General features: G+C 54.1%; 1 protein-coding gene across 1 annotated transcript in view; it reads right to left on the reverse strand.

The window, feature by feature from the left end:
- The window catches only part of CASTOR2 (cytosolic arginine sensor for mTORC1 subunit 2), a 60,644-nt gene that overhangs the window by 23,961 nt on the left and 9,138 nt on the right, over nt 1-27,545 (reverse strand). Inside the window, exon 2 of the mRNA XM_007940580.2 lies at nt 347-417. Coding sequence (XP_007938771.1) covers nt 347-417 — 71 coding nt within the window. The remainder of the gene's footprint in view (nt 1-346; nt 418-27,545) is intronic.

The following is a 27,545-nucleotide window of genomic DNA, read 5'->3' on the forward strand; positions in this document are numbered from 1 at the left end:
TTAACAGAAGCCGATCACCAGGCCTTTCTTCTGTGATGCTGCTGGGTGGGTCTGAAATGAACCTCGCGCCACCCCGCGACCCTTCTCACACACGGCAGGTGCTCAGTAAAACACGCTCCTTCTCTCTCCTGGTTGTTTCCTGGGTAACCCTGAGCCTTCCTGACTCTCACTTTCGGGGCTCTCGATGGGGCAGTCGCGAGAGCGGGACGAGGCAAAGGAGAGGTCAGCCAGGGCCTCAGGAGAGAAGGAAGCGGCCTGAGGACTCGCTAGCTGACCAACGGGTGGGGCAGGGATGAGGCGGCGGCAACCAGCGCGGACCTCAGGCCCCGGCGAGGGGACCACTCACCCAGGAAGCCCTCCTCGTCCACAATGATGGTGTAATCCTCCGGCGTCTCAGTCAGGCTGAAGAACTTGCACCTGGGGAGGGGCAGACACAGGACAGCGATGAGTCTCGCGTCTCCGGGGCAGGCCCCTGCAGCAGTGCCCGCCCGCCCACTCAGTGCCCAGGGGCATGACCCAGGAGTGCTGCCTTGGTTGACCCGGAGCTCTGCCCACCGACAGCTGACTCAGGTCTCAGCTTAGGCCCAGAGATGCTGATCGTGCCCCCCTGTACCCCCCAATCTTTGGGGACCACTGAGCCGGCAAGCCCCTAAGACCCGGTCCTGGCCCAAATGTCTCACATCTCACTTTTCACCCAGAGGCAGCAGCGGCCGAGAGGGGGGCCCCTGGCAGGGTCGTGGAAAGGAACTACCTTTTCCACAGCCCCTCACTTTCCCATCTCTTGGTCTCCGTTGGCTGTCTCCCTCTAGACTGTCCCTGCCCCTCTGCTCCCCAATCCTTGTGCTCCGACGGCCACTTGAGGCCTAACTCACGGTGACCTGACCGACCTCCCACGTCCCCGTGACCCTGCTTCCTGGGCGAGAGCAGCACAGCTGCCTGGGGCACCTTTGGGACAAGGAGTTCTGTGGTGCAGCACCTTCCTTGGCAATAACCCTCAGCCTGCGAGGCAGGGTGCTTGGTACCCCAGAACTAGACCATCAGCTCGCCAAGGGCAGCGGCTGGGCACTGCTCTGTGCCTCTATCTCGTCCCTGTTGATTCTGACCCTGGGCACGCCATGGGCACCCAGCTGTGTCCGTTCGGCCCTCGGGCTGGGCGTCAAGGCTCTTGGTGCTGGGGTCATCATCCGTCAGTGCCCTCCTCCCGGTCCTCACCCACATGGAGTCACCCCTGAGCACCCCACGTGCTGCTGCTGCTGCAGGGAGAGACAGTAAGCCCGAGGGTACAGCATTGGCAGGGAGGACACGGCTTCGTTGCTCCCAAATGTGAGGCCAAGTGCGGGTCCCAGGCCTAGTGTGTAAAACCCACTAATCATGAGAAGCTGAGACAGAGAGAGGCCCAGGAAGCAAGCCAGGCAAAGGCCCAAACGGCACTTTTACAAGGACGAAAATGGAAAAGGGATCTTGAAGCAGGCATGGTGTTGCTGGGGACAGGGGAGCAGAATGTCGTCTACCACCCTCTCCCCTCGGTCCTCGTCTCCCACCAGCCCCCCCACAACACCTCGGGTCATCAACAAGGACACGGACCAGCTGGAGGCTGCAGGTGGAATGTAAAATGGCACAGCACGCTGCGGGAACAGTCTGCGTTTTCTTATGACGTTCAACACACACTCACCCTAAGGCCCAGCCACCCCACTCTGACACGTTACCCAAGACACATGAAGGCTCGTGTCCACCCAAAGCCCTGTGTGCCAACGTTTACTTGTAATCACCCTGGAGACCACCCTGAGCCCTTCCCTCACCTGGCAAACGGGCCAACTGAGATGGAGCCATCCGGTGCAGCATCAACACAGCTGCTGCCAAGTTGGTTCTGACTCACGGCAACCCCATGTCAGAGCAGAGCTGCTCTGTAGGGTTTTCAATGGCTTTTTTTTTTTTAGAGGGGGAGGAGATTTCCAGGCCTTTCTTCCGAAGTGTCTCTGGGTAGACCTGAACTTCCAGCCTTTTGGTTAGCATTGGACGTGAACTGTTCGCACCACCCAGGGAAACAGAATACTACTCGGCAATGAAAAGGAACGAGTTACTGATCCATGCAGCGACAGACAAGTTGCAAATGCATTTTGCTTCGTGAAAGGCAGCAGACTCAAGAGGCCGCACGCTGCATGACTCCGCTTATATGACATTCTGGAAAAATGCACACCTATAAGGACAGAGAACACATCAGTGGTGGCCAGGGGCTGGAGGGGTGGGTGTTGCCAAGAGGCACCAGGGAGCTGCTTGCTGCAGGCTTGTTCGGTGAGATGGGTGGTGAAGAGCCTGGACTCAAGAGGCCAATGCCACCCCTCACAGCTATGGGACTTAGGCAAGTTACTTAACCTTTCTGTGCCTCAGTTTCCTCACCTTTACCGAACCAGGAAAAAAACAAACCCACTAACCATGGAGTCAATTCTAACTCACTGCAACCCTACAGGACGGCGTAGAAATGCCTCACTGGGTTTCCAAGGCTGTCAATCTTTACAGAAGACAACTACTTCATTTTTCTCCTATAGAGCAGCTGGTGCGTTTGAACCACCGACCTTCTGGTTAGCAGTCGAAAACCTTAACCACCGTGCCACCAAAGTGCCTTGCTCATCGTCACAGGTGGGGATAACAGGACCTATGAAGCAGGTACTAATTAATACCTGGCAGGACTGGGGTGGTTCAGTGCAGAATTCTTGCCTTTTACGAGCAAGATGCAGATTCGATCCCCGGCCAACAGACCTCCCGTGCGGCCAGCACCTGTCTGTCGGTGGAGGCCGGTGTGTTGCTCTGATGCTGACCAGGTTCCAGCAGAGCTTCCAGACCGAGAGAGACCAGGAAGAAAGGCCTGGGGCTCTCCTTCTGAAAGTCAGCCCATAAAAGCGCTCTGGTTCACAGTGGTCTGATCTGTAACTGACCGTGGGGCTGGAGCAGGGCCAGGCCGTGCTTCACTCCCCCACGCAGGGGTGACCGTGAGTCGGGGCCTTACCTGATGGCGGTGAGCACCACCACAACAGCGTGACTGCAGTTAGTGCCTGTTTATCCTGGCTGAAGGGCAGAGGCTGCTGAAGCAGGGGCGTGGGGAGGGGGTGGCAGTGCTCACGGAAAGCCCGACAGCCAGCTGGGTTATGAGAGACTGGCCGGTCGGCTTGGGAGGTAATGAGGTGCCCATTCTTGGAGGCCGGACGCCCCAGGCGGGGAGGAGACTGGCTGCGGCAGCGGTGCTACCCTGACAGGAGGCTGGGTTAAACTACCTCTGGCTCCCTGGAGCTCAGAGTCCTCAATTCTTTGCAATACCTGGTCCTTACATGTCGTATGGGAGCTCTAGTAGCACAGTACCTAAAGCATTTGACTGCTAACCAGAAGGTTGGTCCACTCCTTGGTAGGAAGGTTGGGCAATTTACTTCTGTAGAGATACCGCCTCAGAAACCCAAGGAGGGGTCTCTATGAGCTGGATCCGACTGGATGGCGGTGAGTTTGTTTTTTTTGGTTTTGACACGTCGTACTACAAAGCAATAGCTGTAGTCCCGCAGCCCACCTAACACCAGGTAAACACTGAGGACATGATGACTCTCGTGATTGAAGGGACGGACTCAGCCAGAAACGCCCTTGTCAGTCCGCGCTGGAGCCAAACTGGCAGTCATTGCCTGGCCTGGCCTGCACCCCTGCCGCCGGCTCGGATTGTGCTGTCATTGATGCTAAGCATGTCCGAGCACTGGGCATCAATGAACTGCCTGACAATGACACCCACAGTGACGGTTCGGCCTTCTCCATTCACAATGCTGTGGCCCCGACGGGCTGTGCCCTCCAGGGCTGGAGGTGGGTCGTGCCTCCTTCCTGCAGCTTTCTGGACACCCCAGAGACCCACTTACAGAGTTAAGGCTCAGCAAACCTTGCCTGTGTGTGACTTCCTATTCAGGGGATGAAGGTCTCTGGGGTGGGAGCTGGTTCCATGGGTCAGATTCCATCTGGGGCTGGGGCTGGTTCCTCAGGGCAAATCTACGCTTCTGGAATTAAGGGCCTGGCTTATGAGCCCCAAAACTTCCACTACACAACTGTCGATGCAAAGCCAGGGGCTCTGCCAACAGGCCTTTAACGGGCTCTCTGTGCGGTCAAAGCAGTGGTTCCCAAAGCATCTTTGTTAAAGCAGGACCTCTGAAAAATCCCTCAAAAACCCAGCCTGTTGCTTCAAGTCGGTTCTGACACACGGCGACGTGTTACAGAGCGGGACTGCTCCTCAGGGTTTTCTTGGCTGCAATCCTTATGGAAGCAGACTGTCTGGCCCTTCTTCCGTGGTGCCATTGGATAGATGGGTTTGGGAGCAGCCAGGAACGAATCATTTGTGCCATTCTGGGACCCCAGACCCTCTGCAGTGGTGGGCAAATACACAAGTGTGTCTCAGCGCTGTAACCGAAGATGGAAAAATAGGTCCCTGAGTATTACGGTCAGCACTGTACTCGCTCAGAATGAAAAGGAATGATAATTAAAAAAATACACCTTTAAGGACTATATACCGTTGTATCAATACAGAAAAACGAACACAAGGGTTATCTTGGGTGGGGAGGTACGTATGGAGCAGGGGAGATCTTATGGCTAAATGGAGGGACGGTCAAAATTTTACTTTTGTTCGTAAAGCAGTGGCTTTACACACTCGCTACATTCCTAAGACTTGAAGCACTTCCTGATGAAGATCGCAGACTACAGCCTTCAGTACGGATTGCACCTCAACATGAAGAAAACAGAAATCCTCACAACTAGACCAAGAAGCAACATCACGATGAAACTGTCAAGTATTTCATCTTACTTGGATCCACAATCAACACCCATGGAAGCTGCAGTCTCATACATACGATGTATTGCACTGGGCAAATCTGCTGCAAAAGACCTCTTTAAAGTATTAAAGACCAAGGGTGTTGCTTTGAAGACAAAGGTGTGCCTGATTCAAGCCAGGGTCTTTACAAAAGCCTCCCATGCACGTGAAAGCTGCACAATGAACAAGGAAGACCGGAGAAGAACTGATGTTTCTGAACTGTGGTCCTGGTGAAGAGTGCTGAAGGAACCATGGACTGCTAGAAGAATAAACATATCTGTCTTGGAGGAAGCACAGCTGGTATGCTCCTTAGCAGCTAGAATGGCCAGACTTCGTCTCTCCTGCTTTGGTCGTGTTGTCAAAAGGGACCAGTCCCTGGAGAGGCTATCTCGCTTGGTAAAGTGGAGGGTCAGGGAAAGAGGGGAACACCTCAACGAGCTGGACTGACACAGAGGCTGCAACGATGGCCTCAAGCACAGCAAGGACCGTGAGGATGGGGCCGGACCGGGCAGTGTTTCGTTCTGTTGCACACGGGGTTGCTGTGTGTTGGAGCTGACTCAACGGCACCTAACAACATTACATTCACACTAATTAGTCAGAAAAATGAATTAAAATGGGCTGTGCTGGGACCCCTTGTGGCTGGGGTTATAGTCTACCAGGGCAAAAATCACGGCTATGGGCGTGCCCTCAAACTCAAACTCAAACTGCCCTAGGAGCTCTGGTACCATAGTGCCCAAGGCACTTGACTGCTAACGAGAAGGCTGGCGGTTCAAACCCACCAGCCACTCCTCAGAAGGAAGGCTGGACAATCTACTTCTGTAGTGATACTGCCTCGGAAACCCAAGGAGGGGTTGCTATGAGTTGGGTCCGACTCGATGGCAAATAATAACAACAACATGGGTGTGCCCTGGGAGGCAGAAGCTATTTCGTGGGAAACCTGGATGAAGCTGGAGGTTAGGCAGCAGGTGGGCTGGACCAGGGGTCTGGCAGAAGGGCAGGAGGGCCCAGCCACAGAAGGGGAGCCAGGGCAGCCCTGGGCTGCAGAAAGGATGCCAGTGTCCAGCAAGAAATGAGGTCAGGAGCTATCCAGACCAAGAGGCCAGAGAGGGGCCCAGGTACCAGCACAGCATCAGGCAGGAGGCCTGGGACCAACAGGCACCCCAAGGCCAATCACCTCCCCATTGGGTCCATCTAATTTGGCCTTGGCTGGTCAGTAATTTGGGGGTTCACTGTGGTTCCACGAATGTATCTTTACTCCTTGACATGGACCCTGGGACCACAGTCCAGCCTTCATCTGGACCCGATGATGGTGTGGTTAGCAGGGAGAATGTTCTGGAAACAGAGATGCTTCCAAGTCAGAGGGTCTGGGTTTGAGTCCCAGTTATGGCACCAGCCCTGGGCCTTGGACCATTCACAGCCTCTGAGCCCATGTTCCCACCCTAAAAAGGGGCACAACACCACCGATCTCAGGGCCAGGGGAGAAGCTGGCGTCCCTTCGTATGTAAAAGCACCAGGCACACAGTGGCTGCTCCGACACCATCACTGCCCTTCCCTCCCTTTGACCCCTGACAGTCCTGCTCCTTGGTTATAACCGGAAGCTTATTCGACCTTCCGTGTTCATCACAGTGCAGCTCAGAGCACACACACACAAGCTCTTTCCTTCCTAAAGATGGAACCAGCTTTTGGTCAACACATTAGAAAAACTAATTAAAATACCTGAGCATAAAGTAATCTATAGGGAGCCCCCGGGTGCAAAGAAACAATTAAAGGTCTCGGAAGACAAGCCTGACAACCTGAAAGGTCACAGCCTTGACAACCCCTGGAGTGACTCTACTCTGCACACACCCGGGGTCACCCTCAGTCAGAATCCACTCCATGGCAAATGGTTTGCTTTTTGTTTTTTACAGCAATCTATAGCCCTTGCACTTGCCCGAAGTCCCTGGTCCTTTGAATTGGGAATCACCATTCCCTAGCAGACTTGCTATTACAGGGCTCTGGACCCACTGGTGTTGTTTTGTTACCTGGCACCTCTGTGAGTCCCGACACCTAGGAAGGCTCCCGGGTCACCCAAAGGCTCCTCTCATGGCCCATGGCCACTGCATTCTCTGTACTGTCTGCTGCTGGCCTCTGGGGCAGTGGTGTCATGCTTAGCTGTTAAGCAAAAGGTCGGCATTTCGAACCTACCAGCTGCTCCTCAGAAGAAAGGTGTGGCAGTCTGCTTCCATAAAGATTAATCTACTGCCACTGAGGGGATTCCAACTCACAGCGCCACTAGAGGACAGAGTAGAACTGCCCCAGGGTGTTTCCTAGACTGTAATCTTTACAGAAGCAAAGCCCTAACCAAACCCACTGCTGTGGAGCAAATTCCAACTCACAGCGCCCCTAGAGGACAGAGCAGAACTGCCCCAGGGTGTTTCCTAGACTGTAATCTTTACAGAAGCAAAGCCCTAACCAAACCCACTGCTGTGGAGCAAATTCCAACTCACAGCGCCCCTAGAGGACAGAGCAGAACTGCCCCACAGGGTTTCCAAAGCTGTAAATCTTTATGGAAGCAGACTGACTGCCTCACCTTTCTCCCACGGAGCAGCTGGTGGGTTTGAACTGCTTACCTTTTGGTTAGCAGCCAAATGCTTAATCATGTGCCACCAGAGAGCCTTTCCATAAAGAGGGCAGCCTTGGAAACCCCATGGGGCAGTTCCACTGTCCTATAGGGTCACTGTGAGTTAGAACTGACATGATGGCCATGGATTTGGGCTTTCCCCCCACCCACAAACTATTTTTATTCTTAGAGACCTCCACGTCCCTGCAGATGACCTCTTCCTCCTCAGCAATGACCTCCAGCTTGGAAATTCCTTCCCTTCCCCTCGCCGGGTCAGCTCTTGCCCTGCCTCTCTGAGGACTGTGCATTTCTAGTCGGGCACCCTCAGCTCCACAACCCGCCCCTCCCTTTTCTAAGACAGGACTAGTGAGGGGCCCCTCCCAACATTTTTATCCATCCTCTGGCCTCAGAGAAACAGTCCTGAGGCAAACTCCTTCCCCTTCCCTCGTTCCCAGCCATGCCTCTCCCTCCCAGCAGCCTCTGCCTCATACTTGGCTTCCTCCTCTTAGCTGACAGGCTCAAGTTTCCTCCACCCTAAATAAAAGTCTTCCCTCAGCCCCATCTTCTCCTCAGGCCACCACTAAACACGTCTCCAACTCCTCACACCAACCCTCAATCCACTGACATGTGGTCGTCCCTCAACCCCTCCAGTGGAGCCCGACCACCTTGCCACCCATGCCCACCAGGCAAACCTCATGGTCTTTTTCCCTCACGATCTCCTGTCCTTGACTCTGCAGCATCCAAGCCAGCTGACTGAGGCCTCCCCTACCACGTCTCCTCAGCTGCTCAGACACTGATACTACTCCTGTGGTGACTCCAATGCCAGTGGCTTTCAAGGGGCCAGTTCCAGCTCCCAGTTGGATTGATTCAGACTCATGGAGACTCCATGTGTTGAGGGTAGAACTGTGCCCTGTGGGGTTTTCTTGGTCAGGACCTTTCAGAAGCAGGTCCCAGGCCTTTCTTCTGAGGCGCCGTTCAAACCACCAACCTTCTGGTTAGGGACTCGTGTCTCACACATACAACAAAACCCCAGCTGCTGCCGAGTCAATTCCGATTCCTGGTGACCCTGTGTTTGTCACAGCAGAACTGAGCTCCACAAGGTTTTCACCAGCTTACTGTTTTTTTCTTCCCAGAAACAGATTACTAGGCCTTTCTTCCAAGACACTCCTGGGTGGACTTGATCCATCCACCCTCTGGTTAGCAGCTGAGCACGTCAGCCACCTGCAGCGCCCAGGGACTCTCCTCTCACTATTCACTCTCCACAGTCTCTCACCGTGAGGTTCTCAGTCTCTGTGACCCAGGCTCGTCTCCCAGCTTCGGACTTCAGACTCACACTTCTGTCTACACACGGGCTGCCACTGCCTTGGGCTCATCTGTCACATCAACCCCCGGGACGGGAAGCGATGATCCCCATTTTACAGGTGACGAAACTGAGGACAGCTGGCAAGGCTGAGCAAGGGGACAGACAAGAAGCCCGCAGCTGGCCCTCAGACTTGAAATGTGCCTTCCTCTTGATGGGGTGACATGTCACTGCACTCCAGTTGCTTGAATCTGAACACCCACTGTTGTTCCCCTATGGGCTTGGCCTGCAGCCAACTGCCAAGGTACTGCCATGACCTGGGGCATCTGAGTCATCTCAGAACACTCTCATCTTCAGTCGCTGTGGCCGCCCATGGTGGACGGCTGGCCAACACAGGAAACTCGGTATGTTTACTCTCAGATTCCAAAGCCGGCACAGTGAGGCCCTCGCACGGGCCTCTCCCTGGCACACCGGACCAGGAGCCCCAGCCCGTCAGGGCCCTGTTCCGGGAAGACCTTCCGCCAGAAGGCACAGGGGGAGGGGGTTTGGAGCAGGGCAGGACCAACGACAGGCCAACCCATCCAGCAAAACTCACTCTGTGAGACTTCAGATTGCTGAGCTAGGTCAAGGAGCAGAGGGAAGAGAACTGAGAATCTGGGGGCTAATTTACCTCAGGTCCCCCACTGGAACCACAAAAGAGGGACCTTCCTGTAGGCACCCAGACAAGGGAGTCCAGGTCACAGGAACCTTCCTGGAGGCACCCAGACAAGGGAGTCCAGGTCACAGGGAGTCACAGAACCAAGACGGGAAGGTCTGTGCAGCCTCCCCCAGCAATGGAACCCCTGATCCGCAGCACCCCCAACAGATGGTCACCCAGCCTCCACGTGCATACCCCTAGAGACGGGGAGCTCACTCCTCTGCAAGGCAATTCATTCCATTCTGGGTACCTGCTTTCCAGACAGCTCTAGCAATGTGGCCTCCTTTTAACTGGCATTCCCTTCGTCTTCACTCTGCCCTTCAGGGATCCACAGATGTCTGTTCTAACGGGAGCAAGTGTGGCTGGGAAAGTAACAGGGGAGGTGTCAGGAAGGGCCAGGCCTGTTCCTACAGTGAAGTGGGGCTCACGGGCAAAGCTGACGCACTAACCTCAGCTCTTTGCTGCCTGAAGATCGGGTTCTCAACCTTGGATGTACCTAGAAGTCACCAGGGGAGCACTAAAAAATACTGACAGAGGGGCACTACACCCAGCTGGCCTGCTGAAGGCGCACAGTTAAAGCTGCAAAACCAATCTGAAGCAAGGAAGAGTGAAGAGAAGAAAAGACACATGGAAACAGAGTCCAAAGGACTAACGACCACATGACCCTAGCCTCCACAGCCCTGAGACCAGAGGAACTAGGTGGTGCCCAGGTACCACCACTGACGGCTCTGAAAGGGATCGCATTAGAAAGTCCTGGGTAGAGTGGGCGAAAATGTGGAGTAAAACTCAAAATAATAATAATAATAATAAAAGACCAGGCTTACTCGTCTGTTAGAGACTGGTGAAATCCCCCAGACTACGACCCTGAGACACCCTTCAATCTGGAACTGAACTCACCACCGCAGCTGCACTCTCAGACCAACAACAGACAGGCCTATCGGGTGAACAGTAACACCAGGGAGGTGCCCGGTCCCTAGACCAACCAACCACAGGAGATCAAAAGGGAGCATCTGCCCAGGGATGCAGCTCAGAGGCAGGAAGGGATAGGGAAGAAGGATGGAAGGAAACGGGAAACACAGAGAGGAGGTGGGAAGAGAGCTGTTACAGTGTGGGGATCGCCATCAATGTCCCGAATCAAGATACGCATGAATTGAACAGAAAACCAATGTGCTCTATAAACTTTCACCCAAATCACTATTTAGGAAAGATAAAAAAAGAAAAGAAAAGAACGAATGAATGAACAAACAAATGAATGAATGGCTGGAAAACCAGAGAGCCCAGGGGCCAGCCTCCTTTCTGGATGTCCAGGCCTTCACGGCCAGGAGAGGTTGCAGGAGCTTCAGGGCTGTGCGCTCACCGCCACGCCCTGGTGGCCACGCAGGGCCAGGTCCAACTGCAGTGCAGTGTCAGCTTGAGGAACTGGGTGCTGGGGCAAACTGTTAATGTGCTCAGCTGTGAACTGGAGGGTTGGAGGTTCGAGTTCACCCAGAGGGTCTCAGAAGAAAGGCCTGGTGACATGCAGCTGAAACACCAGGCACCAGAAACCCTGTGGGGCACAGTTCTACTGACACACACAGGGGCTCCATGAGTCACAAGGCAACTGACTTGACAATGGGCACAACGGGTATGTATTTATCAAGGAGCTCTGGTGGCATAGTGCATAAGGCACGTGGTTGCCAACCAGAAGGTCAGCGGTTCAAACCCACCAGCTGCTCCTCGGAAGGAAGATGGGACGATCTACTTCCATAAAGATCCACAGCCTTGGAAACCCAATGGGAGGCACCGTGCGGTGAAATCGACTGGATGGCAGTGGGTTGGGTTTGGTTTGAGTTTATCTATCACAAAGGACAAGTCCCTGGAGAAGGACATCATGATCAGTAAAGTGCAGGGTCAGAGAAAAAGAGGAAGACCCTCAATAAGACGGAGTGACACAGTGGCTGCAAGGATGGGCTCCAACACAGCAAGGATTGTGAGGCTGGCGCAGGACTGAGCAGGGCTTTGTTCTGCCGCAAGTAGGGTCGCTCTGAGTCAGCACTGACCTGACGGCACAGGACACATGGAAAAACCGTTCGTAAAAATCAAAGGCAAGATAAACATGGTTGGCAGCAGTTACCTTCAATGTCATGGTTGCAGTTGGGGACAGTGACTTCCCAGGTGACTGTGACTCAAACAATAAACAAAGCAAAAGCCACCATGTATCAGTGATAAGCATATCACGAAACAGGGATTACAATTAATCAAATCCTGGGAACCCGAGGGTCATTTTTTATAAAAAGGCTCTGGGACTTCTGAGGCAGGTTGAGGGTGGGAAGGGAGCTCTGGTGGCTCCTGAGGCTCCCGCTGGCCGCTGGAGGAGACCTGGGCCTCCGCCTCTCGGCTGCGGGGAGGTGGTCTGGCAGTCCACGTGGACCCAGTCCTGAAGCCGTGGAACTGCCCGGGGGCAGCCCCCGCTCGTGCCCCTCCAAGGGGATACCCTGAACTGGAAGTTTGCAGGAACAGTTGAGAGAGCAGAGAACAGAGCTCACCCACAAAGAGAACTGAAGTCCTGACGCATGGGTGAACGTGGAGACCCTACTGGGCAGGGTCAGTCGCAAAGGACAAATGTGGAATCATCTCTTACAGGCAATAAGCAAACATACAGAAGCCAAGGAGCACTTGACTACTGACCAGAAGGCTGGCGGTTCAAACCCACCAGCCACTCCACAGAAGGAAGATGGGGCAATCTACTACCATAGTGATACTGCCTTGGAAACCCAAGGAGGGGTCGCTATGAGTTGGGTCCGACTCAACAGCACATAACACCACCACCACCACCAGGTGGGAAGGAGGGGAAAAGGGGAGTTTTTTTTTTTTTTTTTTTGGGGGGGGCACTAAGTTTACGTTCATGGTGTTACAATGATTTGGAAAAGGACAGTAAAAATGATGAATAATGTCACCAGCGTCACTGAACTGTACAAATATTGACATGGTGTCTGTTTTGTTATATGCATTTGCACAATAAATTTTTTCAATTTACATATATACATGCAGCGGAGGCAAGCCCACCATCACTCTGCAGTCAGCTCTGTCGGCCGTGCCCTCCAAGGATGCGGGGGACTGACAGCACTGGCACCGCAATACAGATGTGTCAGGAACAGGACACAGGATGGTGGGAGAGAAGCCCACCTCCATCAAGGGAGGACCTGGAAACTTCAGGAGCAGGAGTAACAGCTCAAAGCCCTGCCAAGGGCAGGTGGCTGAGATCTGGGAAGAAGTGAAGGAGGAGTTGGGAAAACCCACGCAGTTCCACTCTGCACATTAAACACCAGGAGCGTCCTCATTTCCACGAAGACACGCTCTGGGTCCATTTGTCTTCCTTGTGCTTTTGGGAGAGAACAAAGACAAATTCCTTTCTGTACCCAAGACAGGCCGGTGCAGGCGCAATGACAAACAGAGCCTGGTACATGGTCCTGGTGTGGGACACCAGGGGGTGGAAGGGACTCGGGCGGCCGGGGCTCCGTCCCTGCTGAAAGGGGGCTGCCATGATACGAACCATCATACTGTCGCCATGTGGGCTCTGAGTGGCAAGTTCTTCCAATTTTTCCAGAAAAGATGGAAATGCAGATTTTTATGATTACTCTCAATTTTTAAATGTTGGTATAATTTTTTTAAAAGCACACGGGACGGGCCAAAGGAAACACGTCTGGCCTACAGAGACCCTGCTTCCCTTCCCAGGGCCCCCAAAGGCTCTCAGGGCTTAGGGTTCAGGGGTGATTTCCTGAGTGGCAAAGGGTGTCTGTGTAGGATGGCTCTTGGGGTCAGTGCCCAGAGCTCCCTGGACTGCCTTCCGGGTGGAGACAGGAGTAGGTAAAACAAAGCATAAACCAGGTAAGACAGAAGAGGCCTGTGTCAGCTCTGGAGAGTGGAGGAGCCATGCAGGCCCCCGGGCCGGGAGAAGGAGCCATGCAGGCCCCCGGGCCGGGAGGAGCTCGGTGCACCACTGCTCCGTCTTGGCTGCAGCCTGGGTCCTCTGGAGCTGCCTGGCTCTAGACTGTTGGGCCATGGCTGCCTTGAGCAGTCAGGCCTCCCCCGTAAGCCCTCCTGGAAAGAGCTTTCAGATGGGAGCCAGGAAGAAGCGAGAGCCCGGACTGCCTGCCCTGCTCCCAGGAAGCTGGGTGACCATTCCCCCAGGTCCGAACGCACAGCCTGCAGCGGTAGAATTTTGGCTCTAGCTCTATCAAGCCACTGCCCTGTCCACCACGCTTCTGTGGGCCGTGCACCATGTTTGTTGGGAATGCAGATGTGAGGAGAGGGTACAGCAGTGGCCTGGCAAATGCTGGGCTCAGGGCGTGGGGAAGCCACCTTGGAAGAGGTGCTGCCTGAGCAGAACACTGAGGGCCAAGTCTGTGAGAGGCGGCGATTTCAGAACGGAGCCATTCTGACCCCTCCTCCAGCCCATGCCCACATCACACCAAGCACGTGGCCAGCAGCTTGTCTAGAGAGCCCTGGGTGGGCACCTCAGTGCACTCCCAGCACCTCCAAGGGATGGTCATGTGTGACTCCACTCCTCTCAATCCTGAGCCAGGACAACCACTGCTAAATGAATCTGGTGGTGCCTCTCACCAAGCCCACGTACACCTTGTAGAACAGCGCTGGACTATACAGCTTCCAGCCATAATGGAAATGGTCTATATATCTGCACTGTGCAGCATGGAGCCACTTGCCCATGTGGCAACCGAGCACTTGAAATGAGCCCAGTGCAGCCAAAGAACTACAGTTCTAATTGGATTTCATTTTAATCATTTTAAATTCAAATAGCCACAGGTGGTGAGAGGTTAATGATTTGGGTAGCACAGTTCTAGAACCTTCCTGCTTATCACTTATTCAAATCTAGGTATCCTCTACCTGAAACAAAGCCCACATGCCCTCTGTGGCCTGCAGCTCCAGGTCCTGTCTCCGCCTGCCCACTCTGTTGAAGTTAACCCCCAAGCTCAGATGCCACCTCTGGCTCTGTGGTGTCAGGAGCCTCATCAAGGCCCTGAAGAACAAACAGCCGCTGGCGGGAGGCAGGGTCTCAGGCCTGCTGCCCAGACTGCCACCACTACTCCCCCGGAGAAGTGTCCCGGTTGGATGCTTCGCTCACGGGGAAAAAACGTTTAGTATTTACAATGAACACCTTTAAGGAGCTCATGCCTGAGCCAGGAGAAAGGGCAGGAAAACTGTTCTCGCTCCTACCAGCAGGTGGCGCCATACAGCACACCCCGGGGACCTGCATCTCCCTTAATCCTCCCCTTTGGGAGCTGGGTAAACCGAGGCTCAGAACACAAAGCTTGCTGGTGGAAGAGGTCTGTCTGCCCCAAACCCTGTGCCCTTTTCACCTGTCTCCCGGCAGCGAGGGAAATAGTGGTTTGCCCCCAACAGACGTGCACCGCTGAGGGCAAGGGAGTCCCCAGGTGATGTGAACAGTGAGCACACTTGGCTGCTGACTGAAAGGCTGGAGGTCAAGGCCACCAAGAGGTGCCCCACAGGAAAGGCCTGGCAGCCTGTCTCCAAAACATCAGCCACTGGAAACCCTGTGGAGCCCAGTTCTGCTCTGACGCCCATGGTCGTCATGAGTCCGAGTCGACTCGAGGACAATGGTTTACTGGGGAGACACACTCATCAAGCAACTGGACCAGAGCGTCGATGAGGGATGAGGGCTGAACCAAAGTTAGCTCCAGGACAAAATATGCCGTAGACCGTTTCCGGGCTGAACAGAGGGAAGGGAGTACCTACAGCCCTGCCAAACGGCTAAAGGCAGGCTCGGGAAGGCCTCCGAAGGAGGGGACTCCAGGCCCAGCCCTGAAGGGCAGGAAGGGCTGAGGCAGAGTGAAGGGGAGGGGCACAGCACAAAGGTGTGGAGCTGAGAGCACATGGGGAGGCCAAGAGGCTAAGGTGCTGAGCCCATGCCCGCCCCCCAGTTCCATCCTCTGAGGGACAGAGTCCCCCTCTGCTGCCACAGGTCTGTCCCAACACACCCCTAAGTGGGCAACACTCCGAGCCCTGGGAACAGCTTGCTCGACAGCAGCCAGGCTCCCAGGGCTCTGTACCCCAGGGGGTCTGTGTGACTGCTGTGTGCTTAGGTAGGTCACTTCCTGTTGGGACTCAGTGCCAAACCCACATAATAAAAGAGCTGAACTAACGACGTCAGGCTGGGTCCAGCCCAGAGCTGCCCAGGACCAGGTAACAACATGCTCCCTTTCTCAGCTGGGAGGAGCAATGCTGAGCCCACAGGGTGCCGTCCTACACCTGGGGCTGGGGACAGCGGAGGGCCTGCCCCTCGACCACTTGGGCCTGCACCTCCTTGGTCCTGCAGCAAAGACCCTTCTGCTCAGATCTCTCTTCTCCAGTGCAGTGCATGGGAGGCCTCCCCAGGCCAGGTCGGGCCCATTCGGTTGCACACTGTTCTTACTAACCACACTGAGGTCGCCCTGCTCCTTCTAAATTACCTGGCCACTGGCCCGAGGGTCAAGCTATAGCTAAGACACTCCTGCCAACCTCGAGCCTCAGCAGACTGTCCCCTCACCCTTGCTGCCTGATGGAAGCACTGCTGAGCTTAGAACCAGGACTGGGGTTAGAATCAAGTGACACTCGTGGGCCGGGCAGCTCTTCGTGACTTGACCTTTCCCCACCAACACCTCCCGCAGGACACAGTGTTTTGTCTGCTCTGTCTGCACCTGTCATCACCCCTCCAAGCCGGCTGGGGAAGCCCGGAAAAGGGCTAGCAGCCGTCCGGCCTCTCCACGGTGAGGAGGCCTAGGTTCTCAGGCCTTCTAAAGACTTTGGGCCAAACAGTTCACTTTTATTAAAACCTCCCTGGCTGCGGCCAGCATGCCTGGGACCATGTTCAATGTTGCCAAGGCCACTGAGTGGAGACAGGGACCGGAATGTGTCATTGTCGTGAGCTGCTGTGGAGTGGACTCACGGTGACCCCATGCACAATGATCAGACTGTCAGGACCCACTGCGTTTGCACCGGCAGATTTTCAGAAGTGATTGCCAGGCCTTTCTTCCTAGTCTGTCAGCTCAGCTGAAACCCGGTTAGCATACGCAACACACAAGCCCACTGATAGGTGGTAGTGGCTGCTCATAGGGTGCGCTGGCCAGAATCAAACCCGGGTGGAAGGCGAGAATTCTGCCACTGAACCCCCACTGCCCTCCAAGGTCAAACACAACATAAAACTACAGCTCTTGACCCTACTGCCATCGAGTGGACTCCAACTCACAACGCCCCTAGAGGACAGAGGAACACTGCCCCACAGGGTTTCCAAGGCTACAAATCTTTATGGACGCAAACACTGCCTCATCTTTCTTGTGAAACAGCTGGTGGGTTGGAACCGCTGACCTTTTGGTTATCACCCCAATGCTTTAACTATGGTGCCACCTTACAACCCAGTAAAGTCAGGGTGGTCACCTCATTTTACAGAAGGGGAAACTGAGACTTGAGAGATGAACACACTGCCAAGGGGGGAGGGGTCACATCAAGAGGCCCCTGGGCCCAAGGAGGCCTGGCCCACTGTGGTGCCACCGTCCCCTCTGTCCACACAGGAGGTGGGTGACCTCAGGGGTAGGCACCTTGGGCAATAGCCAAGCATCCTCTCTTCCAGGGTCTTCCTGGGGATGCACCTCCCTGGATGGGAAGGTATCTTCCTGGTGTCTGACTCACTTGGCCACTGTGCACAGGGCTGGTGCTCCAGCCACCGCACGGGGGGCCTGAACCTGGAGCCTCCCATCAGTGAAGTTGTGAGGGGGGGGGGGGGGGGCTAGGGTGGAGGACCTGGTTGCTGGGACCTGGGGACAAACTCTGCAACATCCCTGGGACAAGGAGGCTCTGAGTTTGGGGCAGGGCAACTGTTGGGCGCCAGGAGGCCTGGGGACAGACAGAGGGAAGGTCTGGCTGCCTGGGCCCCAGGCCTGGGAGAGATCAGGGCAGAGGTGGAGGGAGGCCTGGCTTGGTCTTCCACCTCCACCTGACTGTGGGGGAAAGAAGGAGAGCCAGCCACAAACTGAGCAAATATTCAGTCACCCAGAGTGATGGGATCAGTGCTTCCACGACAGGACGCCTCCAAGACAACCCAACACCTGAGGGCATGCTAGGACCTGTGCACACATGGACTCATGCACACACTCACGTGCACACACCCAGAACGAAAGGTGGCAGGAAAAAGGTCTTGTCGTCTATCGGGTGGTCGAGGTCACAGGCAGAGATTGGACGACACGCTACATGGTAAGGCTGGGGGAAGTGGCCCTCACCCATGATGCCCCGCCCCAGGACACCTCTCCTTCGGAAAACCCTTTCCAGGGACATTCTGCTCCCATGACCCCCTCTGGGGAACGCAACATCTGTAAAACCACAGGAGCATGTACCATGACCCAGGATCCTGCTCCTGGGATCTGTCTATAAATACACCCACACGTGTGAAAACGAGGTCTGTGCACTGAGTTATACACCACAGCATTAGTTGTCTAAAAACAACAACAACAAAAAAGGTTGGGGACACGTGCCCCTCAGTGGGAGACAGGTTAAACCCTCTGGTCATTGTCCTGTGGTAAACTATGCCGCAGTTAAAAGGAACGAGACGGAATCATCGCCAAGGTGAACATGAGCTGCGAAAGCCAAGGTTCAGCCCAGGAATGCTAGGGAGAGTTCAGACCAATTTATGTGAACCAAACCGAAAACCACGCTCACTGCCATGAGTCAATTCCAACTTCCAGTGACCCCCGCTGGGTTTCTGAGGCTATAATCTTTATGGAAGTAGAATGCAGCATTTCCTTCTGTGGAGTAGCTGGTGGGTTTGAACTGCTGACCTTCTGGTTAGCAGCCAACTGCCTTACCTACTATGCCAGCAGAACTCCTTTATGCGAACCAAAAAAAAAAACAAAAACCCACTGCCATGGAGTGGATTCTGACTCACAGCGACCCCCTCTGAGGAGGTAAATATTTATGGAAGTGGATCACCCAGACTTCCTTCCATGGAAGTTTGAACCACCAACCTGATTAGCAAATGCCTTAGGCACTGCGCCACCACAGTGCCTTTTATGTGAACCAGTGTTTATGCGGGGACCTAACGTATTTGCATACAAATGCAACACGCCACTGACAAGTCCCAAGAATCTGATTTCTACAGGGCGGGAGCTGAGTAGCTGGAGAACAGGGTGAAAGGGAGTTTTTATAGGACACCTCGTGTATCTTTGGACTTTTGAACCAAGTGAACTTGTTATCTATTCAAAAGGCAAATGTTATGAAAATAAAACCAAATGACAAAGACAAGGAGGCCTTCCTGCAGGAGGCGGCAGGACTAGGAGAAAGGGGCTGGCCAATGCAGGGGCAGGGTGGGAAGGGGTGCAGAGAGAAGGTGCAGAACAGGGGTGCACTGTGTCAAGCATGGTGTCAGGAAACAGTCCTGAGGTCAAAACGCCTGTCACTTTACAGTGCTGTGACCCTGAGCCACCAATCCCCTCCTTCCTCCTCCCCAGATCCTGGGACATCTCAGCCACAGCCTGATTCCTAGAGACCCAAGGAGGCTCCCCGGCTCCCCCGGCTGGGTGCAGCCTCTCCCAGCCCCGTGTAACCATCTATTTGGGGGCTCTGACCTCATGTCCTAAAGCTGGGCCGGTGCTCAACCCTCTCCCCACACAGGGAGCAGTGCCCAGAAGCATCTGGGTCATCCCCCTGGGAGGTCTGCGCCCCATGGGGGAGGGTGTCCCAAGACAGTCTCCTGACTCAACGTGGACACAGAACCCATCCGCAGGCCTTCCTGAGGCCCCACCTGGGTCGGGCCCTGCTTCAGGGCCAGGCTGAAGTCCCCCAAACAACAGTGTCTCCCGGAGCCCGAGTCCGTCCAGGAGGTGAGGACCCGGGGCCACTAGTCGAAGAGCACTCAGGGAGCCTTGTGCTACCGACTGAGGCTGTTTGCTGAGCTCCTAGATACTGGACACCAGGCTCAGGAGATTCCTGGAACACCCTGGCGGGTGGGGGGCGGAAGTGGCAATACACCTGTCCAGACACGGCAACACAGACCTACTGCTGCGAAGTAACTTTCCAAAGTGAAGAGCCAGGATTCAGACTCAGGTCTGTCAAGGCTCCCAGATGTACACACTTCCCTGCCCCCAAACATCCCCCCACACCCACTTGGTTATCCTGCTGTCCTGCGGTCTCTGCACCATACAGCCTCACCTCACCCCCTTTCCACAGGGCCCGCTCCAAGATGCCAGCATCCTACCCTGCCATGCTCCCCCACAAGCTGTCTTTGGTCCTGGGAGTAGGTCTGTGACCAGATCACAGCATGGACAGAGCCTTCAGCTCCCATGACCTGTTCTACCTCCTCACTAACAGTGTCATCTGGGCCAGGCCTCTGCACTTCTGCACATGCTGTTCCTTCTTCTTAGAATTCCCTTCCCTTTGGTAATGTTTCAAGCAAGGCTCCACCCACCTCTCCTGGAAGCCCTCCCTAATATGCAAATATGTACTGTTTTCCTTTTTTTTTTTTTTCCCCATATAGATTGGCATGAACTATGCTCCGTTTTGGGAGCTCTGGTAGTGTAGTGCCTAAGGCACTTGACTGTTAACCAGAAGGCTGGTGGTTCAAACCCACCAGCCACTCCTCGGAAGGAAGATGGGGCAATCTACTTCTGCAGTGATTCCACTTCCGAAACCCAAGGACGGGTCTCTGTGAGTCCAGTCCGACTTGATGGCACATAACAACAACAACAAAAACGTGCTCCGTTTGTTTTTGGTACCTTGGCTTTTCCAGCCCTGAGGACTTTCCTCTCATCACATCAACAGCGAAATTCAGAGTTGACAGTCTGTCCCCAAGGGCCCACAGGCTCCAGCACATGGCACTCGGTGAACTACTGGACAGAAGAGAGCCCTTGAGGGTTCGCATCCGGTGTAAGGTGAAGCTAAGATAGGAAGAACACTTCCAAGGGTGGCCTCTGCCATCCCCTCCCTGGCCAACCTGGCATGAGGCACAGACCTGCCAGACCTCAAACCTGCCTCAGCTGCTCCCTTGAGCTGCTCTTTGGCCTGTTCCTGCTCTTTGCAGAAGGGATGAGATTGTAGGAGGTACCTACCCTCACAGATGTACGTGTGTGTGTGAAGAGGGAACACAGTCTCCATTCTATGGAAGGTGTGATGATTGTGTGTCAACTTGGCTGGGCCACGACTCTCAGTGATTTGCCAGTTATGATGCAGTCACCCCCCATGATAAGATCTGACATAATGGAATCATGTCCATGATGAACTCTGCGATGAGTAGCCAATCAGCTGACGGGGAGCTTCCAATCAGCTGACTGGGAGCTTCCACAGGGGCGTGGAATACATTGCATCCAATACATATCCAGTGTGTACGGCAAAGCTCTTTGCTCACTGTGGGTCTTGCACCTGGCTGGTCATCATCTCACCTCTGGTTCTTGGGACTTGAGCCAGTGACCTGCCATCTTTCCTGCCAGTCTTGGGGCTGTCAGCTCCTGCAGGAGTCAGGAGAAGCCTCCAGCCTGATGCTTAAACCATGGACTTGGGACCTGCCATCCTCTACAACTGTGTGAGCCATTTCCTTGAGACAAACCTAAGTGCCCCCGGCTTTGCTTCTCGAGAGAACCCAGCCTATGACAGGAGGATTCTGGGGTCCTGGCTTTTGAGAACAAGCTCTTCTTGAGGCATTAACACAGGGGGAACATTTTCTACTGGGTGCTTTTCCCCAGGTCATTTTGGGAGCACAGCTGGTGTGAATACTGGTGGGACACAGGCTCCTACAACCACAGCACAGACAGCTTTGTGGAGCCACCACCTTCCAGCCCCGCGTGCAGGGAGGGGCACTGGGGCCGGGGCCACTGGGAGCACAGGAGGGACCTCTAGCAGCACGGTGGCTCTTGGGAGCACTGTGAAGACTGCATCGTGTCTTGGTGAGTGTCTGCTAAGAGAGAAGACACAACACTAAAGGTTTCATTTCTGAAGTCCTACCTACAGCAGACGCAGTGCTAAGCTCTGCCTGTCATGGCATCCGTCCACACGACGCACGCATGCTACAGGTACGAGATGGAGGCTCAGGAGATGGTGTAACGCATCCAAGGTCCCACAGCTGGCAGGCAGGCTGGGATGTGGACCAGGGCTGATTCGACACCCCGACATTGGCTCTGGAAAGAGGCTCACCTTTTGCTCCTGCCGTGGCCCCTGGGGTCAGAACCAGACCTGCCCCTGAGAAGGGACTATAGCACGCATAGCTCAACGCTTCCAGGGCCACCTTGGTCAAGAAAATGGCTCCTGAATTGTACTGCCTGTGTCCAAGCTTGGCTCCATCGACTAAATTACATGGCGGTGGGCAGGTTCCTCACTGCCTGAGGTCTGGCTCCACCTCCGTGGAGTAAAGGCGGTAAGAGACCCACCAGGAGACCCTGAGTAGGGCAAGTGGTCACTGCCTTCAGCTGCTAACAGGAACGCTGCAGGTTCCCGGCCACCTAGAGAGCCCTCTGCCCAGGTTCCCGCCTCTGAGCCACAGCAAAGGAAGGCAGGCACTTCCCGCTTCCTCACCCCACCTCCGAGGACAGCACTGGCCCCAAACAGCCTGCACCTCCCCTATGGTTTCTGCTGGTAGCATGGCCTGCCTTGGGGGTTCTGGGGTTCCAGTCAGTCATGTCCTCAGAGGCTGAACAAGAACTCAATTACTAAGGACTTCCTGTGTGCCCTTAAAGGAGCTCTGCTGGTGCCGTGGTTAAGGCACTTGGCTGTTAACCAAAAGGTCAGTGGTTCGAACCTACCAGCTGCTCCGTGGAAAAAAAATGAGGCAGTCTGTTTCTGTAAAGATTTACAGCCTTGGAAACCCAAAAGGGGTGCTATGAGTTGGAATCGACTCGATGGCAGTGAGTTTGGTTTGGTGTGCCCTTATCTTAGGGGGGCTCTGGTGGCGTAGTGGGCAAGGCATTTGGCTGCTAACCCCAAAAGGTCAGTGGTTCAAACTCACCAGCTGCTCCATGGGAGGAAATGAGGCAGTCAATCTACTTCTGTAAAGATTTACAACTTTGGAAACCCAATGGTGGGTCGCTATGAGTTGGAAATGACTTGAGGGCAGTGGGTCATGTTATCTGACTTCAACTTAGAACCCCATTTCACAGATGATGGCCAGAGGCCTCAAAAGGCCCAGTCACTCACCCAAGGACACACCTGCGCCGGTGCAGTGCTGTGACGACAGGACTTGCTCTATGCCACCCACACGGGGCCCTCTGCAAGAGGGGCTGCGTGTTGCTCTTGAGCTCCCATGGCTGTCAACAGCCCACAGGGACAGAGACCCTGCGGTGGGGTGGGGGAGACACACAGCAGGCCATCGTCACTGCACTGAGTGCCCTACTGTGCTGGGCACTTTAGTTGGCTCCCTGACTCCCTGGAGCTGTCCTAGGGCCTTTGCCACGTTACAGCAGAAACGTTGCCCACCCCCAGTCAGTGAGCAGCCTCCTCTCTGGCCTTTTGACCCTAGCTCTGTCAGTATCCACAGCCCCCCCAATCTGGAGAAAATGCCCCTCATCCAACAGACGTCTGAATTGGTCACTCCTATCGGATTCCCCAGGCCCAGCATTCCTGTGACTCTAAAGCAGAACCAAGGCTTCAAACCAGTTCATTCCAGTTCGACCCCCAGCTGAGGATTTGCACTTCCCCCAGATAAAATGAACCAGAATCTACATTTTAACAAGATCTCCAGGTGATTCTTACAAACACATAAGAATATGTATATGCATTGTTAAAGCGCAGATCCCCACATTCAGTACATCAGCAGGGGGTCGAACCAGAACAAACCAGTTTGAAGCTCTGCAGGCCAGAGGATGGCACCTGGTTAGGACCTAATAAACCTCAGGTGAAGGTTTATAACAATGGAGGCAGTGGTGGCTCAGTGGTTGCATTCCTGCCTTCCATGTGAGGGACCCAGGTTCGATTCCTGGCCGTCGCACCCCAGGTGGGGCCACCACACACGCCTGTCAGCAGAGCTTCCCGATTAGGAAGAAAGGAAGACCAGGAAGAACGGCCTGGCAACCAACTTCTGAAAAGCAGCCAATGACATTCCTATGGGTCACAATAGTCCAATCTGCACCCAATCACAGGGGTGGCACAGGGCCGGGCAGTGTTTTATTTGGTCACGCAGGGGGGCATGCCATGACTCAATGGCATCTAACAGGAAGTAACACCAAAATCTGAGACATACGGTTTCCCATTTCACCCTCAGAACAAAAGGTATTATGAGTCACGTATTAAAGATGAGGAAACTGAGACTCAAAGAGTTTTAAAAACTTGCTTCAGGTCACATACCTGGGAAGTGGCAGAATTTGCATTAAAAACACCTTTACTTGACATGGGGCAAAGGTAACCACAGGCAGGAAGTGGGAGGAGAGCTGTTACACTGTGGGGAAGTAACCAGTGTCACAAAACAAAATGTGTATGAACCCCTGAATGTAAAACGAATCTGCTTTGTAAAATTTCACCCAAATCACAAATAGGTTTTTTTTTAAAAAAAAAAAAAACACAAAAACACACTTTTTCTTGTGGTTAGGGGGACGGGGAGTAACGAATTGAGGTTCTGTTTGATGAAGACTTTTTGGAACCCTGTCATGGTGATGGCTGTCCAACATGGTGAGTGTAATTAATGTCACTGAACTGTACACTTAAAAATGGTCAAAATGGCATGTTTTGGCTTATACATATTTTACCACAATATATATATTTTTTAAATCACATTTAAAATAAAAAAAAAAAAAAAAAAAAAGATAAAATACCTATAACAAAAAACTTGCCATTTCAACCATTTTTAAGTGTACAATTTAGGGACATGAATTACACATCCGTCCTCCATTACTCTCAGCTGCAATGAGCAGAACAGGTTGACAGGAGCTGGGAGCAGAGAGCTGGGACTGAACCCCGCTCTGCCACGTACCCTCTGTGTGACTTGGAGCACCGTCACTGGGCAGTGGCTTCCTGTCAGCTGGGGCAAAGCCACCTCCCTCCCACAGAGCTGTTGTGAGGGTTGAGGATGGAGAGTCCAGCACACAGTAGGTGCTCAAGAAAGGTCTCCTGAGCTTACACTTTGCTCTCAATCTACCCTATAAGTCACTGCCTGCGTGACTAACCCGAGCTCTGAAGGAGAAAGGCTGAACCTGGAGAACAGTTTCTGACCCACCGCCTTCCCTGCCCAAGAAAGGGAGTAAACATGGCAGGCGTGAAGGTAGGCAGGGCTGGAGCGGAGGGAGGGGGTGGGAGCAAAGTCCAATTGAGCACCCCCCATCTCAGTGGGGTATGCCGAGGGAAAATTAACCGTCTTGAAGATAAGCCCCAGCCCACTGGCCCTGGGTGAGCAGCTGGACAGGAAGGGATGCTAAGCCCCTCTCTCCTGCCAATCTTCTGGAAGCCTGGCCTCAGGTCAAGTGGCCACTGTAGACTAGGTCAGGGGGAGGCCGCCTGCCCCCACCAGCACTTTATCCCCGTGTGATCACCTCAGGGCCAACTCACCGTCCCAGACACCAGCAACCAACAAGCCAGGACACAGGAGATGGAGGAGGCACACGGGAGGGGGGCCTCCCCGGGGGACCAAAGGGCCAACATCTGAGTCGTTCCTCTCATCCTCATCCCGGCCTGGGGCAAACAAGCCCTCCCTCGACATCAGAAGACCCCGGAAGCAGCACTATCTTCCAGAACAGCTGGCATCTGCTGCAGACAGACCCCAAGTTTTTAAACACAGATCTTCCTCGGAGGTTGGATTACATCCAGCGTGCTACATTTAAGCCAGGAAGGGTGGAAGGCATCTAGAAGTGATCTTTTCTTAAAGTTTTAATTTAACACACTCAACAACACACTGAGTGGCTCAAGGGTTAGGGAAGCTGTCGGCTGCAGGAGGTTTGGGGCAGCACTGTGGGGCTGCAGAGGGCCTGGGGGGCCTCACACAGCCAGAACTCAGCGGCTCCGGTACCCTGGAACCCGAGTGTTTTATTTAGGACTGGATGAGAGGTTCAGTGGTCGGATTCTCACTGTCCACTTGGGAAACCAGGATTCAATTCTCGGCCAGTGTATGTCACACACAGCCACCAGCTGTACGCCAGCGGAGGCGTGCGTGCCACTACTGCGCTGAACAGGCTTCGGTGGAACTGCCACGGTTAAGACTACGGAGAAGGGCCCGGTGACCTACTTCCCAAAACCAGCCAGTGAAAACTCCATGGGTCCCACGGTCCGATCCACAACAGCTCGTGGGAATGGTGGGGGACGGGGCAGTGTTTTGTTCTGTTCAGGGCTGGGTTTCTCGTGGCCCAAGTCTACGACAGGATGAAACTTACCACCCAGGTGTGGGGCTCAGAAGAGACCAATTCAAGCCATATACAGGCTGTCTTCTTTGAAATATGGGAGTTGACACAATGCCATGGAAACACTGCTCCCAAAGATTGGACATGCACTTGGAGATGAGGACAGAAGGGGACCTGCCCTTTCAACACAGGTGATCCCAGGAAGCCATTCCTCTAGCCCCAGAGTAGCTTCCTAGAGGAGGTGTTTAAGGACTTGCAAGGGATGTCTGGCTGGACTGAAGACACGGCGATTCCATTCTGTCTGGGGCAATTATTTCTAGTGCTCTTTGTTTGTCTAAAAAAGCCCCCAGTTGAATGATAAATAACACGGTCACTATATTAGTTATCTATCGCTGCATACAAATTAGCTTGTGGCTTGTAACAATAAACTTTTATTAGGCCTCACGGTTTCTATGGATTAGGAATCTGGGCGTGGTTTAACTGGGCAGTTCTGCCTCAGGAACTTTTATATAGCTGTGGTCAAGACACAGATTGGGGCTATATAGTCACTGGAAAGCTCACCTGGGGCTGGGAATTTGTTGTCAACGTGCCTCACACACAGGGACACAAGCTGGTGCTGGCTGTTGGCTGGAGACCTCAGTTTCTCCACACTGTGGACCTTTCCACAGAGGTGCTTGCGTGTCCTCACAACATGGCAGCTGGCTCCCCCACAGAGTAATGGATTTGAACGAGAGAAAGAACCAACCAGGAAGATGCTATCCTTTTATGACCTAGCCTTGGAAGTCACGGCATTGCTTCTACCTCTTTTATTTGTTAGAAAATTAATTGGAGGCCTCTAACTTTCCAACAGAGGAGTACCAAAGGAAGTAGGATGTTTTATAACTACCCCCATTGCCCTAAAAATGGAACATGCATGTAGTAGGGACAGGACAAAGCCAGAGAGGACAGAATTCAGATCAAGGAATATTCACAATGCCAGGTAAGGAGCGTGAGCCAGAGGAACTTGGGGCAAGGCAAGGACGTGAGCAGGGATTCAGAGGGAACCCATAACATCTGCCCCAACACCAACCTCCTGCTGGTCCCTCTGGGCCTGTGGGGCTCTCAGCCTCTCTACCTTATGGCAGGGGACACGTCTTTTTCTTCCTAGACAGAGCTCCTTTTCCATCTCCCACTGTGCCCTGCACACAGTATACATGGCAGGGTTTCTGAATGAAGAAAACAAACCAATTTGGACCAACCTCCAGCCAGCACCATGTCCTTTGCACACACCTTCCCCTTCCCAGCCTCTATTCACACTGTTCCTCCTGCCCACAGGGCTCTGGCTGCACTGACCATCCTGGTTGCCCTGGAGACGGCCTCAGGAAGTGATTTGGATAATTCCAGGGACAGCGGATGAGCACTGGCCCAGGGCAGAGGCAGTGGGCTCAGGGCAGAGGCAGTGGGCTCAGGGCGAGGAGGGGTGGATCGTCACAAGCAGCTGGGTGTGAGAGAGGAGGCCAAGGGCACCACTGTGCCTTTCACACACCTGATACTTGGAGCTGGGGGTAAGCCAGCCCCTTCCTGGGGGGCTGCATGGCTGCACTGCCTTATACGGCCCACCCCTCCTGCTCCCGCCCTGATCCCAAGCACCCTCACTTCCTGACATCATCCCCATGCACCCAGACTTGGCCACCTCCCACCAAACCAAAAACCAAACTCACTGCCATCAAGTCGACTCTGACTCACAGTGACCCCCACTGGGTTTCCAAGGCTGTACATTTTTGCAGAAGTAGACTTGTCATCTTTCTTCCATAGACCGGCTGGTGGGTTCGAACCACCACCCTTTTGGTTAGCAG

The sequence above is a fragment of the Orycteropus afer genome, unplaced genomic scaffold (genome assembly GCF_000298275.1).
Source record: "Orycteropus afer afer isolate SDZICR_OR568_19922 unplaced genomic scaffold, OryAfe1.0 scaffold00006, whole genome shotgun sequence".
NCBI lineage: Eukaryota > Metazoa > Chordata > Mammalia > Tubulidentata > Orycteropodidae > Orycteropus > Orycteropus afer.